Source organism: Mangifera indica, chromosome 4, assembly GCF_011075055.1.
Source record: "Mangifera indica cultivar Alphonso chromosome 4, CATAS_Mindica_2.1, whole genome shotgun sequence".
Taxonomy (NCBI): domain Eukaryota; kingdom Viridiplantae; phylum Streptophyta; class Magnoliopsida; order Sapindales; family Anacardiaceae; genus Mangifera; species Mangifera indica.
In genome coordinates this window covers 14,836,723-14,854,052 of record NC_058140.1, presented here as the reverse complement: position 1 = coordinate 14,854,052, position 17,330 = coordinate 14,836,723, and the positions used below count along the sequence as shown (strand labels likewise).

The following is a 17,330-nucleotide window of genomic DNA, read 5'->3' as shown; positions in this document are numbered from 1 at the left end:
CTCACGCTAGCTTTGCTTCACTCTGAGATCAGCATGAAATGTAGTGCAAAACACACCTATTTAATTTCATCTACAGTATGATTTTGATGTTGATCATAAAAAGGCTATTGATTAATAATCTGATTACTGCCACTAAACCTCCTATCCTATTGGTTAAGCCAGAGCTCCACCAAATTCCGGAGTCATGTCGTGTAGCTACAGTTACCACTTCTATAATGTTAGGTGAGAACTATTTTGATGCATGTACATTCTCTAATCCTATTCTTCACATATAAAACTAGTCGCATAATTTAACACAATACATTTACGTTTTCTAATGTACATATTTTTTTTATACATAATTTAAGTATACAGATGATATATCATCATATGATTAAAAGATTTTGAATTATAAATAAAGTAACACCTAATTATATAACGATACATTATTTTTATACACAAATTATATTTCAAATATATATATATATATATAACATTACTCTTGACACAGTTTTAATTATTAATTTTCTTTTATAACCAAAATTTTTAAATTAACATGGTAGAATTCTGTGTAACATTCATACATCCCCAAGTCCCAGCCTACATGTGAAGCACCAAAAACATCTCAACTCACTCATAAACTTTATGGTAGCATCATATTTATAAATTATAATCTTTTCTATGAGTGAAACACTATCATTGATAATATTATTTCTAGTGTGAACAATGCTAATAATGAGTTTGGTAAATTAAACATCCACCAATTTTGTGCTTTTATTTATTCATAGATTTGAAGTAATAAAATTAAATAAAAAACACGACAATTAAGGCAATATCTCACATTGGGCTGGATTCGAGCTGAGCCGAGCTCGGCTCGATTTATTTATGGCCGGCTCGAGCTCGACTCGAGTCGGACTCGGCTCGGCTCGAGTTCGGCTCGTTTACGGCTCGGCTCAGTTCGTTTTTCATATCAAAACGACATCGTTTTGTATATATATATATGGATCAAAACGACGTCGTTTTGTATAAAAAATTTTAAAAAAAAATCTACCGAGCCAACCCAAGCTAGCTCGAGCTCGGCTCATTTCGGGCTCGAACCGAACCGAGCTGAGCTCGAGCTCGAGCTGGCTCGGCTCGAGTCCAGCCCTAATCTCACGTGTAATTCGGAATGAGAAGAGGGGTGGCAATTTATGGCACAATTCATTTACATGGCATGAACATAAAATCAGGAAAATCAAGTAACATGTAAGATATATTTTTACAAAGGCCAAAAGACTTATCCTCACCCAAAATTTAGTCGATTTCCAAATATGAGTGGGAAGAAGAAGTTGGTCGGAGAAGAAAGTTTATTACCAAAGAAGAATTTATCAGAAATCTCAAAGAAAAAATATAATTTTTTAAAGTTTTAGTTTTCTAAGTTAAGAAAAAAATAATATAAATTTTTATATTTTTTAATATTATTAGATAAATTATCATTTTACTTTTAATTTTCACAAAAATTTTTGATAAAAATTAAATTATATATAAATATTTAAAATTTTCAAATCTCATAAATGAATGTTTGAAAATGGACTAAACCTGATATGAGAATTAAGGCTTTTCGCCTTTTAAAAATCAATTATGGACTTGTGTTTGTAATAGAGTGAAGGACAATGAATCAAGATTCCAAAAGGGAAAAAATTAATATTATGAAAGTTAAATTAGGATAAAATTTGGACAATAAAAATAATTTTAAAAAATAAAATAGGCGAGTAGGTAGAGCTTCCTATTCGACTGTGAGTACATAAATGGCGTAGAATTAGATCCGAAACTTAGACGAAGGAAAGTGAAAAAGCTGCGCTTTCACTTTTACAGTTTTACTTCTACGACTCGAGCTTCGGGTACTTTCTTTTACTCTCTCACTGAACTTCAACTTAATTGTTTGCTTTCTCTTAAATTAATGGGTTTCGTTTTCCTTTTACTCGGCTTAAAATATAAAAAACTCATCTTCCTAGTTTAGTTTCCTCTGTGGGTTCGTGTTTTATTTCCCAATTGGGTTTCGGCTTATAGATTGGATTTGATGTTGGGTATACTCATGCATTTGTAGGTTTTTTGTGGTTGCTTTTTTTTTTTTTTTTAAGTTTATATGGGTTTTCTTTGTATCATTATTATTATGATTATCAGTGATTTAATGTTTTGCTAAATGGATTTGATTTCAGTTGGATAGGTTTGATTTCTTTTTTGGGCTGTGCTGTGAATTAAGTTTTGTTTGTTTAATATTCGCTATGACAAGTTGGGAATTAATTGAACTATGGATTCCTATAACTGATTACAGTGAGATGATTTCTTTGTGGCACGCGAGGCTCAGTTGAAATGGTTGTTTTATGAACATTGTTTTCATAATTTACTCTTTCTCTCTTTCATGGATATCATGAGTTCATGGTAGATCATAATTAGTTGGTTGAATTCATTCTTATGCCTTTTTCAAGTAGGTACTTTTTGCCATGTATTGTTAGTCCTGTTAAAGCGGGTCAGCTGATTGAAGTTTATTTAGTGGTTTAGATTTTAGATCGTGTGTTGGTTACAATTACTGGGAAATTGGACTATTTAAGTTCTTAAAAGTTGAATTTGAATTGAAATTTTCGTTTTAGATCTATCATTTGAATTCTTTGAATATTGATTTGTGTTGTTTAGTTATTTAATGTTGCACCTATTGGAACACAGGCAGCGTTTTCATTTCAAGCAGATAAAGAAGAGGAATTAGGGGGAATACATGATGATCAAGCGTTTACCAAGTAGAAACCATAGATCTAAAGGAGTCAGGGTAAAAGATGTTCTGAAGATTTGTCTGCTGCTTGGTGTATGCTTTTGGTTAATCTACCAAGTCAAGCATTCCCATGATAAGAAGAGGGAATTTGACGAAAAAGACTCAAAAGCCTCTGTTAAATCACAAAGTGATGATGAGATCCTGAAACTGGGGAGGAAGGACCTCCCTAAATTGCAAGAAGTAGATAAGAATGAGAAGCACGAGGATGAAAAGGAAGATGCTGTAGAGGATGAAGAAAATAAGCCCAGAGAAGAACAAAAAGAAATAAGAACGCAGGTAGAAGAAGATCAAGAAGAAGCAAAGCATGTAGAAGAAGAAGAAGAAGAAGAAGAAGAGTGGGAAGACAAAGAGAACAAGCATATAGATAATCGGCAAGGAGCAAACATGCAAGGTGAAGAAGCTAGTAAGCATGATGAAGAAGAGCAAGATGAAGAAAATAAGACTGAAGAGACAGAAGAGGAGAGAAGAGGAGGTGAAGATGATGAGACTGATGAACAAGATCAAGAAAGAGCAGAACTTGAGGGTGATCATGAGGACGAATTTTTAGATGAAGAGAAAGAGAGGGAAGGAGATAGTGATGATAAAGAGAATGAAGAAGAGGTAAATGGTAAAGAGAACGAAGATGAGGGTGATGTCAAAGAGGGTGAAGAGAAAGACAGTCAGGTAGAAACTGAGAATTCATCTGATGATCATGATAATGATGGTGATACGAATGCTCACGTGGCAAGAGAAGAACATTATAAGGCAGACGATGCTTCTAGTGCTGTTTCCCAGGATAACCAAATTACAATAACAGAGAATGATGAGGCCAGTTTGGAAAATTCAAATGAAAACAGGAATATTTTGGAAGATGGAAATAAATCAAATAACATTGAGGAAAGTAATGGGATTCAAAACGGTATGGAGTTAAAGTCAGGAGAAGGTGTAATGGCTGAAAGTGGTGATCTATTGAATGTAACTACTACTGAAGAAAAAGATCATGGAACTAGATCAAACAACCCTGAATATAGCATGCTTTTGAATGCAATAACTAATTTGACTGAAACAGCTACAGAAACAAGCAACAATTCATTTGGATTGAGTACCCAAATTATTGTTTTGTCTCAGCAGAACGAAACAGAGACTACATCGGTGTCAAATCATGCTCAAAACGCAGTTGTGGATGGTGCAACTAGCTTAGAAGCCGGTAAACTTCAAACCACTGTATTGGAACAAGCCAACAACTTTACCACAGTTTCTGACGGCAATCAATCTAATTCCAATCCCACTATTTCTACTGAAACCATGAATGCAGATGCAGCCTTGGGAGATTCCTTTAATAATCCAAACCCTGCACTATCAGAAAATATCATTAACTCAAATGCAACAGTAGTTGGAGAGGTCAGCTCTGGGTCTTTACCAATGGAGGAGACAACTGATGCTACTCAAAATGAAACAATAAATAGTGGTGCTGAATCTGGTGGAACAAATAAAACCCTACACTCTTCCTTGACGGAATGGACTGGGAATGTGCGTAGTAGCAGTGAAACAAATGAAAGCACCACTGGAACTGGGGATGCTCATAGTGACAGGGGATCGAGTGAAACAAATGAAAGCACAAATGGGACCGTGGATGTGGCTAGAGAGGACCCCATTGATTCTTCAGATTTTTCTATTATCAATGACGAGAAAGAGTCTAAGATAGATTTGGAAACGTTGCCTGATATCAGAACAAACGTGGATCCCAATGAAGATGCTGCATCAGAATAGAAATTCTGATGAAATCTGTTGCCTTTTTTGTTGGTGCTCCGAAGTTTTAGTTGTAATTTTCTCGCTTGTTTTCAATACAGAAAAAGGTGACGTTTTCAGAGTGCTTATGCTTGACTGAATTGATCCATGTTCGAGAATACGGTACAACTCTGCTGGCAAAATGTAGGCAGGGCAGGTTTTTAACTGTATAATTTATGTCAACTTTTTATGAATACAGCTTTTTATTCCTGCTGCTGTCCATTCTTTTTTTCATGTGTGGCATGGCACATAAAAGTGGGTGTCCTGAGTTGGGACATAAAAGTGGAACCACACTCAATATTCAGTTTATATGTAATAAGGTAACAAACTCAGGCACAGAAAACTCTTGTTAAAAGTCTGTGCTGTAAGTAGTAGAATGACAGAAGTAATTTGGTCAGATGAGATATGCCTGATTAAGATTAAAAGTCATTCATTAATGACGGTTAATTATAGATTTCTTTCACTAAATTGGTTAGATGATATGACACCCCGAACAGAGTCAGTTTCTAAAGAAGGTACAAACCCACGTAACGTAACCACTTTAGAATGAGATTCCCCTGTGAAGTTTAAATTGGCAGGCAGCATTGCATAATCAACATTTAGACATTTCATTTGTTCAAGTAAATGAGTAATGCTGAAAATATTCCTACCTCCAAAGAAAGTAACAGGTGACAGTGGTACATCCTTGATTCCCAGTGCTCAGTAGCAAAAAGAGACAGCAGAAAGGTGAACGACAGAAACCTGGAAAGGAATCCGTCTTTCAAGTTTCAGTGCACCTCTAATGTAAACCAAATATCAAACCTGTACACCCTATGGGCAGGAGTGACCACACCATACCAAAAATGATTCAAAACCACTTTTATGTATAAGGTAATTTCATCCATCCCTAATTTGTTGATGATATTCATATAATCATTGAAAAGTTTGTCACTTACGTATTACTCAAATTATGATCATTTTAATTAATTACCTAAAACAAAACACATGACGCAAAATTCTAACAAAGACAAAAAATAAATAAATGCCATGTAACAACAAAAATTATGCCTACGTGCCTTGGCTGCAATTATCTGATTGGTTTTGATACAAAAACAGGTAATGTCGTTGGGCTTTATCTGCAGGACTGTACTGATCCAATGTTTAGAGAACACAAACCCAACTTTGGAGACAAATTAGCTGTATCTATCATCTGTTTACTTTATGTTAACTCATGAACAAATTATATTAATCATCACTACTAATTGGTATTGAAGCTCATTTGATTTGATCATGATTTAAGTTTCATCTTTCTTTTTTTTTTTTTTTTTAGTTTGTTCGGAGAAATATATCAATCAATTTCGATTTTTTTTTTATTAATTCTTTTTCAATTGAGATATATAGATCTATAGCTCTCCGTGTCTATAAAGACCTTATTTATGGATTAACGAAGATATCCAAAAGCTGTATTTACCTCTTATCATTTTATGAGTCTCTTCCTTTTTGTATATGGCATTGCTACTCCCTTTGGTAGCATCTACTAATTCGAAATTTAATTTGAAAATTATATTTCAATCCAAACATTTTCAGGATGCCCTTGACTCTATTTTAAGAAGGGTAATAATGTAAGTATAAATATATAGTATAAACTTATTAATACAATATAATTTGATAACATCTAATTTGGTAAATTTAGAGTGAAAGAAAAAATAAACAATTATATTACTTATCAATTTGTACAAATAAGTTTGTTTAGTTTAGTTATATGCGTAATTGTATTATTTTTAAACTTGTATTGTCTTGACTGGCTTCTAGTTTATATATATATATTCAATAAAATTATGTATAAACACTTTTAAATATACAATTAAGTATATAGTTATATAATTTTTAATTAACAATAAAATAACATCAAATTATATGATGGTATATCAACAATACACTTATTAGTATACTCAAAAGTATATATATAACATTGTTCGAATATATTCTTTTACACCTTTACTTATTTACCTTCTACAAGCAGATACTAAACAAATTGACTATCTTTCTAAGTAAAGTCATGAATGTGCATCATGTCTTCTAGCTCTCTTGCCAGATCAAATATAGAATCATCATTAGTACAGGTTGATGATACTTCCATTATTAAGTTAGCTATTCCGAAATTTCAATTTCTTATAAAAAGTTGGTATGATAACAATCAGGCAATGTCTTCATTAGTTTTATCCGATCCAGAATTACCCACAAAAATGAACATAGATTACTTCAAGTTCAACATAGGATTCTCAGATCAAAACCCAACAATGACACAAACCCTAATAAATAATTAAAAAAAATTATCATTCCTCACTGTACAAAACAATCCCAGCTGATAAACTGCTGGTAGCCCTGTTAGTTAATAAAAACAATCCCCTATCTACCAAAGAATCCAACGCCTCACTAACTACTAACTGCCATACAAAAAAACGAAAGCACATCACAATCCCACGTTAGACCACTCTCTGCTGACTCAGCTCTCTCAGCTCTTTCCTCAGTTTCTGAGAAAACGGCCTGCATGCATCCATGCTCAGATCCATCGCCGCCGCTAGTGCCACGAATGCGGCAGCATCCTCCCTGCATGTCACGTGCTGCACTCCGATCTCCACATCCGGGTTACTACTGTTCCCCACAATGGACGACATCACGAAACCTCTATAAATCAACTGAGGCGGCAACAAACAGAATGAGAAATCGGATCCTGAACCGGATCCCGACCATGATCCGGATCCGAAATCGATGCTGTTCTGTGGGCTTGTTACTGGGGTTGCACAGAGGCTTGTAGCCGTGTCGATGATGAACTTACCGCCTTTTGTACTACTGAGAGTTGAGTTGGCGACCGTGGTGGAGGCAGAGGTCGTGGTGGCAGCGTCTTGGAAAAGATCAAATTTGTATCCGAGGGCATCGGAGGATCCGGGTTCCCGCCAGGCCTCCAGACGGCCCCAGGGTTTCCAGGTGCCGTTACCAGGATGGAGAATGAGCCAGGCGCCGGGGTTTGATCGGCTGACCCTGTCCGAACCGGGGGATGGGACAAACGGTGTCACCATTGACGCCATTGCAACAGGGGAACCTGAAAGATCGTGTATCGTAATCGACCATCCTTTTCTCTCTTTTGAAGATTGATCCTTTTCGCCTCCGAATTTCGGCAGAAAACTCCTCGGAGAAGTCGTTTCTTTCATTGATGATCTGCATCAATGGTGAAGTGATTTTCAATGGAGATTACTAATGAAATGAAAAGCAAAACTGAATTTTTAGATTGATTTTTACATACTTAGCATTCATTCAGTTAATTAGTTCAAACAGAACACTGAAGAGACTCACATGGAAACCAAATTTCTGTCGCCACCGGAGTTTCGTAGCCCGAACTTGCTAGTGAAAACAGCCTGTTTAATACTTCCTTGAACCTGAAAAATCTGAGGACTGCACTCCGGCTTACCGCCGAACTGAAAAACGAATCTTGGGTTTGGTTCAGCTTTAACTGTCAAATATAATTCCGGGGACGACGATTTCTTGTTTCCTCCCATAGTCACCCATCCGTTATGGAGAGTGGAAACCTTGGACTCTGCGCCACGCAGATCCAGAGGCACGGAAACCCGCCCCAACAACTTATGCCCCGTCACACACAACGCACCGGCACCGCCGGAATACACATCAATCTTCAAAGTAGATATCTTCGACGACCGTTTATCCATCTCCACGATCTTTTCAATTTGAGACTTGTTAAAACTAAAACAAGCAGCGAGAGAGTTTGACAAAGAAGAAATATTGGGTTCTTGAGTCGATTTCTGCTCTTGAATCAAAGGAATCTGAGCTTCCTGATCGGGGAAGTTCTTCAACTTGATCCTACAATAACAATCCGATGAAGAAGACGACCTAGATAAAACAGGAAACTTCAAAGCTAAGTTGCCAATAAGAATCCGCACAAAGGGGCATGGATCCATGATTGAGTTATATCTTCTCTTTTGACGAGCAACAGTTAAGTGGAGATGAGAAAAGCAGGGATTGATTGAAGAATGGAGAGGTAAACGGTATAAAAGAGTTGAGGGAAGATTAGAATAAAACAGGAAACAAAAATAAGGGAAGTGGGAGAACTGGATACGAAGAAGAAACAGGCTGTCAAAATAGCTGGTGCTTTTTAGATATTCACATTATTAAAGTATGTGTCTTCTTTTCCAATTGGCTTTAAGCAGCAGATGATGTGACAGTTATACTTTCTGTTTAATCACATTGTTTAATAACCACTAATTATGATGATAATTAAACTCGTATTTATTTCATTTCAGGGTCCATTTATAAGATGACATGCTTTTGCTTCAAGAAGATCACATATGAGTATATATATATTTTTTAATTTATCTAATTTATAAGGTCAATTTTGAAATTTATAATTTATTCTATTTAATATAATTGATTTAATTTTAATATGATAATTTTAACCTAATAATTATAATATTAATCATTAAATCTAATAACTCAATATAATTAATTTGATTCTGATACGGCAATCCACTTTGGAAGGATTTTTCGTTTAAAAAAACAAAAAATCGTGCATGAGCTGGCAGCCAATCCGCACGCACAGAAGGTGGCAGCCAGGAGCATCAATGTCAAGGTAAGTCTCTTTCTTCTACTTTCCTTCTTCATCCCCTTGTTGTTTTCCACATCATACCTTAAATTATTAATTATCATATAAACTTTTTTCAATATGATCATCAATAATCAATATTATTAGTCAAAACTCACTCATTTTTAATTTAAAAATGATCATAAATTCTCTTCAAAATATTGAATATTATTATACTACCAAAACTCTTTCTTTTTTAATCAAATTTATATATTCACTATCTAAAAAATAACTGATTGTCATATAATAATAAGTTACACGATCAACAATTTGACATATATACAAGTAAGCTTAAGACACAAGTGAAAACACTTACAATCATAATCGATGGAAAAGATAAGACTTTGACAGTTAACATTATTCGTATAATCTCTTCAAAAAATACAATTATTATTTTCTAGTATCATAAGACCACTTTTTATAATACTATCAATTAAAGTTTTTTGATAATTATTCTTCTATCAACAACTTTTTTCATGTCACGCTCAATATTCATATTGTAATATTGTTAAAATTCACTTGGATCTATTAAATAACATAACTATGGACATAAACATTTCAGTCACGTCTTCATTATTTACTAAATTGAATTTCAACACTCTCCAATGTACTTTCTTATCTATATAACAATTTTCACTAACAAATATTCTTTATAAAATTATTAATTTTTATGAAAGTATATATAGATTCCTCTTAAGAATATATAATGTTTTCCAAAATTTATTAAAAACATTATTTATACTAAAAAATATTGAATACCCATACAAATTAACAAAAGCCTCTAATATAATATATTTAAATACTGAATAATACTATATACAAAGACAATTATATGTTATTATATAATTAAATAATTTTAAATTAAAAATAAATTAATGTTTAATCATATTATAATATATTATTATTTGTACATATGAATTGCACAGATAATTTTATTGTTTCAATACTATGTGCGCTGAAAGTTTGGCACATAAAAAACCAAAAAACAAGCCATTATCCTGATTGTTTTATATGAAAACCACAAATCTCTCGAACACCGTAAGTCGGAAATATCCTTATTGTCCTCCACTATTATTGTTGGTTGTCATTTCTTTTCCTCTTCAACCACTGTTCAGCTTGGTACAAAAATTTCCTCGCTTTATCTACTTGTAAGCAATTTACCTTTTTGTTCGGTGTTGTCCAAACAAAACGTTTTCTTTCTCATTTTCCTAGAAAATGTTGCTCCTACTTTCCTAGGAAAATTTCAATCACAGGTACGAACCCAAATGTATTTATTACTTTCGTCTAAGTCAATTAATGTTTTTGAAGTGATTGATTTATTTTGTTGGCTTGTGCTGTGTTAGATTTTGTTTTTATATTTTATGGTTTGATTGATAGGATGTGAATTGGAGGTGGACCTCTGATGGTAAGTGATTGCCACATCAGTCATTGTTGCGTGCGTATGAACCAATTTTTAGTACAACTAAGTATTTAATATTTTTCAAAACAAAATGATTCCATAAATAGACTTAAAAATATTGACTAGGCTCGCATAATTTAAGTTTATTGAAAAATACTAGAAAGAAATTAAAAGTGAATTATGTAATGTTTGACCAAATATCGATAAGTCAAAAGACTTACCCCCACCTAAGATTTTAGTGTAAATTAAATATATATATATTAATTTTTAAAAATTAAATATTTATTTATTAATTAAATTTATTATTATTTTAAAAAATAAATTTATTATTTAAAAATTTTATTTATTAAACTCATATATTAAAAATATTTTTAAGTTTTAAAATATTTATTTTTGTCTTCTAATCTAATATCATATTTTTCAAATTTAAAAACTAATTTTTTTCTCTCAAAACATATGATTTTAAACTTTAATCCTCTCCCCCCTCCTTCCAATTTTAAAAAATATTTTAGTTTTCTTTTTAATATTTCGGAGAAAAAACCAATTTTTAAATCCCAAAAATTTAAATTTAAATAAAATTTTTAAGTACAATTTCGCCTTTACCATCAACATCAAAATTTAACAGATAAATTTTATGGGGAAAGTCGTTGGCGCAAATACTGACAAATGGGAGAGGGCGGTTCACAACTGGCGCACAGCTGTGGCCACTAAGGTGGCGGTTTGATTCTGGGGGCTTGACCTGGCACTGGACCTTGGCACCAACTTTACAGCTTAATTTTTGGGAATTCTAGATTCACGCTTTTATTATCTTTTTAAAACTATATTCTTTCTCCTACGCATGTGCATCCATGATATTATTTTCATGTTTTAAGTTTTATGGGCATTTAATTAGGTAATATTTTATTATTAAAATAAAAAATTATTTTAAAAATAAATTATTTAAAAAATTATTAGATATAAATAATTATTATATTTGATAAAATTTGATAGATATAAATAATTATTGTATTTGATTAAAGGTAATAAAAGAATACTAATAAATTATTTTATTTAAATGTGTTTGAATATAATTATTTAAATATTTTTTCTATTATTTGTTATATTAATTAAAAATAAATTTATTTTTGTCTTAAAAAATTAAAAAATAATAATATAATTATAATAAAATTAAAATTACTTTGATAATCTATTAATACTAAAAGTAAAGATAACTACCTATATTATTTGTCACATCAGTATTATTAATAAAATATTATTATAATTTTTTATTATTAACAAATCAAACAAGATAATAAAAAATAAATTACCAAAATAATCTTTAAATCATAGAACCAAATGACCCCTAAGTGCTAAAATTTAGGAAATCTTATCAACTCATAATATTACATTAGGTTTCTGTCTTTAATAATATATGAGGTAAATTGTTAATATTCCCCTTCCACTGTCAACTTTTAATGCTTGAGTTTAGGACTTGATTCCAGTTAAAAATTTGATCACTGTATCTTTCATAATATGATCATTGTATCTTAAGGGTTTGCCTGTCTGATAAAGTCAGATAGGGTTCCCCTCGATCACCAAAAAAAAAAAAATATGAACAATTCTGTAAAAGATATATCCCGGTACAAATAATTCCCAAAGAAAAAATAATATTATCACCATAGTCAAGGTGGGTCGTAGTTTTAAACTAGGCTTATTGGTGAAGCCCATGGATCAGAATTTGGGCTGGGCTAAACACAATGACCTTTCATTGAAAATATTTAGTAGGCCTAGTGATCACCATAAAAGTTTAACAATAAAGATCTTTCATCAAATCTTTAAAAGAAAAATAAAATTTATCATACTCAAGGAAAAGAAGAAAACATGTATTATCTTATTGGAAAAAATTAAACAAACATAATGTTACAGATATACATATATTAAAAACTATATTATTTAAGAAGTGAAAAATAGTTTTATAAGTTGACACCAATTTTTTTTTTCTAATGTAAAAAACTATATTATAAGACCAATGATTCGTCTTATATGAAGTTTTCATCATCCCAATTGCTTTAATCATTGGATTGCATCGATGAAGTTTTGTCATCTATTGTCGACGACAGAGGAAGAAGATGACTCGGCTGAAACCAATAGCTAAAAAATGGAGGAAGAATTTTGAAACCCTAGAGGAAAAAAGTAGAATTTTCACAATTTAATATGGAGGAGAAATTATTAGTTCATCAAACTAAAGAGAGAAAATGATATAAATTTTTAAAATTTTCTGATTTAGTAGTAAAATAACGATAAAATTTTAATAGGATTTGGATTATGGATGGCTCTTTAGTTTTTGAAATCTTGCGGATGTATGTTTGGAAATGGGATATGGTGGGAATAAGTCTTTTGGCCTTTTAGAATTTATACAACATAGGGGAAAACTAATATGGGAAGTCAAAGAAAATCACTAAAATAGCGAAAATGATCTTTATTTAATTTTTTTTTCCTCCTTGATTTTGAAATGAAATTCTATCGTAGAAAACTTGCAAAAAATACCTTTTTATTATTCATAATATCAAAGAAATAAAAAGAGAACTGTACTCAATGAAAATGAAACATTATTCCCCAGTATCAGTTATTATTCTTCAGAATTGATATTAATGGATGCATTAATTTATCTCTTACAAACAATCCTGTTGATGATGATGATGATGATGATCTCGATTTGCTTCAACATGAGGGACCAAATACTCATTCATCATTCGGTCATTAAGCTTCATGGCTGCTGTCGTCCTCAAATTCTGCAGAGCCTTTTCAAACTCTTCAACCTCTTCAAGACTCATTTCTTCTACCGACTGTTCCCACCAATTCCTACCCATTATTTCATTCATAGTGTTCTCCTCTTCGATCTGTTTCGACCGAAGCTTTTCCCTCTCCAACTCCTTCAACGCCTGCTCGTATTGCCTGTTGTGTTCTTGCACAAACGAGGTGAAGCCTTCGTAATTAACCTCTTGATGATGATGGGAAGACGAAGACTCATCTTCGTTGAGAAAGCGGTTCAAGACGGTCTCGAAGTTTGGATGGCCGAGGAGATAGATTTTTCCGTTGGGAGAAAACACTACCATGCCCACTTCTGCACCGCATAAGACGCTCAACTCCATGGCTTTACTGAAGAGGCCTGAGCGGCGCTTGGAGAATGTTACTTGCAGGCTGTTTTTGTTTTCCAGTTTCTTTATTTCGATCTTCTGCCGGCCTTTTGTTGTTTTAGTTTTACTGTGGCTGGCTCCATTGTCGTTGCCGTTCATGGTGATGGACAAGGTTTTGATTTTCGTCCAGAAAAAAAATTCTCTTTTGGGGTATTTGTAGGTGAATGGTCACTACGTGTTGAAGGGGTTTTTTTTCCTATTTGGTGTCCATTTCTAAAATCTAGCACCAAGAAAAAAGGCAATTACCAAATTGATTTATTGCCCTTACCATTCATTGTAAGTCTTTCAAAAATCATAAAAATATATATAAAATGATAGTAGTTATGGTAAAAATATATATTTAAGATTATAATGAAATATTATCAAAATCGGATTAAATTTGTTGATTTATTCGATATAATCAGAAACCAATTTTTAATCCAATCTAATTTTTATTCAATTGTTGATTAACTGAAAAATTGGTTAACCAAAAAAATTGTTTAACTCTAGGAAACTCAATTTCATTTAACTCGATAATTATATACTATTTTATTTATATTAAAATTTAAAAATATTAAAATTAATATCAAAACTTAAAACTTAAGATTACAATTAAATTTTCTTATAAAAGTGAATAGACATTTCCCGTCTCTTAAAAGTCAAATTTCAATAAAAAATTACACATGACAATTTTAAAATTTTTCAAAAGTCAATAACTCATGAATCAGTGAGACAATCAGTTTAATCATTAGTTCAATTTTTAAAATATAATGAGGTACGAGTTAAGACTATATAAGAACATTAAATTTTTAATTTTTTTTATTTTGAAAAAAAGGATAAAAACCCCCTTCATCATTGCTGATATAAACATACTCAATACGAAATTATAGAGCAATATTATATATATATATATCTATTTTGTATATACAAATAGATACATATTTTTATGTGTTATTATATGATTAATTATTACTTTATCACTGTTTCACAATTACTAAATCATATAATAACATATATTAAATGTGTATTTATTTATGTATTTAAAATATGTACACATAATTTTATTACAAAATTATAATACGTATATTTATCACACTTTTTAAAATGTGTGGAATTGGAGGCTATCTATGATATTCTTTTAGTTATTAGAAAGAAAATCATTAAATTGGGAAAAGGATATGGAGATGTATTTATTAATTAATTTTTTTGCCAATAATATCGACCCCTTGTTTCTATCTTTCCTGACCCTATTTCTAAATTTAAATGTTTTTTGAAATTCATTTAATTCCATAGTTGTGATATAATAATAATTAACAAATTTAAATGCAAACAAATGTTATAATTTTCGGAGAATTGAACATCTGTCAAAAAATATATAATTATAGGTAAATTTTATGTGTTTTATTAAGTCAATTTTTAGTTTAGTAAATAATTTGGGTAAATATTTGATTTTAAAAAATATACTTAACGACTTTAATTTATGTTTATTGAATAACACTATAAGGGAAATGGTACTTCAAGTCAATCCAATAGAAATTAATAACAAAATAAAAGTTCAATGATTAGATTTATAAGGTTTATTAAGTTTTTTTACTTTTATGTAAATAATTTTGATAAAGATTTGAGCCAGTAATTAAATGGTAAAGTGGTAATTTAAAACAATCAATCAGTTTTTTTTTTAAGGTAACCTTATCAACTCATAATATTATATTAGGTTTCTATCTTTCATAATATAATATATATGGTAAATTGACAATATTCCCCTTTCACTGTTAAATTTTAATGGTTGTGTTTAACCGTTTGATTCGAATTAAAGTTTGAGTTCAACTATATTTACATAAAATTAAATTTGAATTTGAGTTTAAATATATTAAGCTCACTTTTAAGGTATTTAAGTTTGATCCGTTTAAATGAACTCGATTCGAGTTTGAGTTTTTGAAAGGAGCCCAAATATTGATAAAGAAAAATAATAAAATATATTAAGCTCACTTTTAAGTTATTTAAGTTTAATCTGTTTAAATGAACTCAATTCGAGTTTGAGTTTTTCAAAGTAGCCAAAATATTGATAAAGAAAAATAATAAAATCAGAAGTTATTGATAAAGAAAAATAATAAAATATATTAAGCTCACTTTTAAGTTATTTAAGTTTGATCTGTTTTAAATGAACTCGACTCGAGTTTGAGTTTTTGAAAGTAGCCAAAATATTGATAAAGAAAAATAATAAAATCAGAAGAATAAAGATGTTTACGAGAAAAATAAATCTAAGAGACAAACCTTTTAATTTTTAATTCACTGCACAAAACTATCACATAACAATTACAAAAAAATTACTCAACCCTACCACAAAGTTTACGTTAAAAAAAAAGAAACCAACTATTCTCGAAAAAAATTGATAGTAACCTCTGTAATATAAAACCAACTTAAAAGCTATAATTCTATGAAAATAGGTCTATAAAAAATAATTAAATATACTAATTAAAATTAGTTTAATTTTCATAGTTTTAATCTTGGTTCGATATTAAAACAATTTTTTTAATTAATAAAAATTAAAATAATGTCGTTTTAGGTTTACTGCAGCTGACTTCACCGTCGCTGTTGTTAATGGTGATGGACAAGGTTTTGATTTTTGTTCAGAAAAAAAAAAAAATCTCTTTTGGAGTATTTATAGTTGAATGGCCACCAAGTGTTGAAGGGTTTTTTTTTCCTGTTTGGTGTCCATTTCTAAAATTTAGCACCAAGAAAAAAGGTAACTACCAAATTGATTTATTGCCATTCTCATTCATTGTAAGTCTTTCAAAATCGTAAAAATATATAAAAAATGATAGTAGTTATGGTAAAAATATATATTTAAGATTATAATGAAATGTTATCAAAATCATATTAAATTAGTTGATTTATTCGATATAAACAGAAACCAATTTTTAATCCAATCTAGTTTTTATTCAATTGTTGATTAACTAAAAAATTGGTTAACCGAAAAAATTGTTTAACTCTAGGAAACTTAATTTCATTTAACTCGGTAATTATATACTATTTTATTTATATTAAAATTTAAAAATATTAAAAGTTTAAAATTTAATATTAAAACTTAAAACTTAAGATTACAATTAAATTTCTCTATAAAAGTTAATAGACATTTCTCGTCTCTTAAAAGTCAAATTTCAATAAAAAATTGCACAGGACAAATTTTAAAATTTCTCAAAAATCAATAACTCATGAATTAGTGAGGCAATCAGTTTAATTATTAGTTCAGTTTTAAAAACATAATGAGGTACGAGTTAAGACTATATAAGAATATTAAATTTTTAATTTTTTTTTTATTTTGAAAAAAAGGATAAAAACCCCCTTCATCATTGTTGATATATACATACTCAATACGAAATTATAGAGTAATATTATATATATATATTTTGTATATACAAATAGATATATATTTTTATGTGTTATTATATGATTAAGTATTACTTTATCACTGTTTCACAATTACTGAATCATATAATAACATATATTAAATGTGTATTTATTTGTGTATTTAAAATAGGTATATATAAATTTATTACGAAATTATAATACGTATATTTATCACACTTT

At 30.5% G+C, this 17,330-nt stretch overlaps 3 protein-coding genes across 6 annotated transcripts; 1 reads left to right on the top strand and 2 right to left on the bottom strand.

Moving 5' to 3' along the window:
- The first annotated feature begins 1,739 nt into the window (after nucleotides 1–1,739).
- Nucleotides 1,740–4,762, top strand: LOC123212732 (uncharacterized protein DDB_G0283697). 4 transcript variants are annotated; one of them, XM_044631900.1, is made up of 3 exons: nucleotides 1,895–2,061; nucleotides 2,683–3,971; nucleotides 4,080–4,762. In XM_044631900.1, exons 2-3 carry the CDS (start codon nucleotides 2,732–2,734, stop codon nucleotides 4,532–4,534), a joined length of 1,695 nt encoding a protein of 564 aa, XP_044487835.1. In that variant the 5' UTR covers nucleotides 1,895–2,061; nucleotides 2,683–2,731; the 3' UTR covers nucleotides 4,535–4,762. The 4 variants fall into 4 exon arrangements, with proteins under 4 accessions (XP_044487831.1, XP_044487832.1, XP_044487835.1 ...); XM_044631896.1 differs by lacking the exon at nucleotides 1,895–2,061 and adding an exon at nucleotides 1,740–1,859 and having other exon boundaries at nucleotides 2,683–4,762; XM_044631897.1 differs by having other exon boundaries at nucleotides 1,894–2,061; nucleotides 2,683–4,762.
- A 2,029-nt stretch (nucleotides 4,763–6,791) lies between these two features.
- LOC123213078 lies at nucleotides 6,792–8,683 on the bottom strand. Its single transcript, XM_044632429.1, has 2 exons — nucleotides 7,886–8,683; nucleotides 6,792–7,750 (listed from the first exon to the last, which is right to left on the bottom strand). The coding sequence occupies exons 1-2, from the start codon at nucleotides 8,503–8,505 to the stop codon at nucleotides 7,018–7,020; spliced, it is 1,353 nt and encodes a 450-aa protein (XP_044488364.1). The 5' UTR covers nucleotides 8,506–8,683; the 3' UTR covers nucleotides 6,792–7,017.
- Nucleotides 8,684–13,046: 4,363 nt separating this feature from the next.
- Nucleotides 13,047–13,932, bottom strand: LOC123215085 (agamous-like MADS-box protein AGL62). The gene has a single exon (XM_044635141.1). It carries the CDS (start codon nucleotides 13,857–13,859, stop codon nucleotides 13,236–13,238), a length of 624 nt encoding a protein of 207 aa, XP_044491076.1. The 5' UTR covers nucleotides 13,860–13,932; the 3' UTR covers nucleotides 13,047–13,235.
- Between the last annotated feature and the right edge of the window lie 3,398 nt (nucleotides 13,933–17,330).

Bases quoted from the DNA above. Each gene is read 5' to 3' on its own strand.
- LOC123215085 (XM_044635141.1), bottom strand. From the start codon at position 13,859: ATGAACGGCAACGACAATGGAGCCAGCCACAGTAAAACTAAAACAACA.
- LOC123213078 (XM_044632429.1), bottom strand. From the start codon at position 8,505: ATGGATCCATGCCCCTTTGTGCGGATTCTTATTGGCAACTTAGCTTTG. The intron at 7,751-7,885 runs GTGAGTCTCTTC...CCATTGATGCAG, and splicing joins GACAGAAATTTGGTTTCCAT to ATCATCAATGAAAGAAACGA.
- LOC123212732 (XM_044631896.1), top strand. From the start codon at position 2,732: ATGATGATCAAGCGTTTACCAAGTAGAAACCATAGATCTAAAGGAGTC.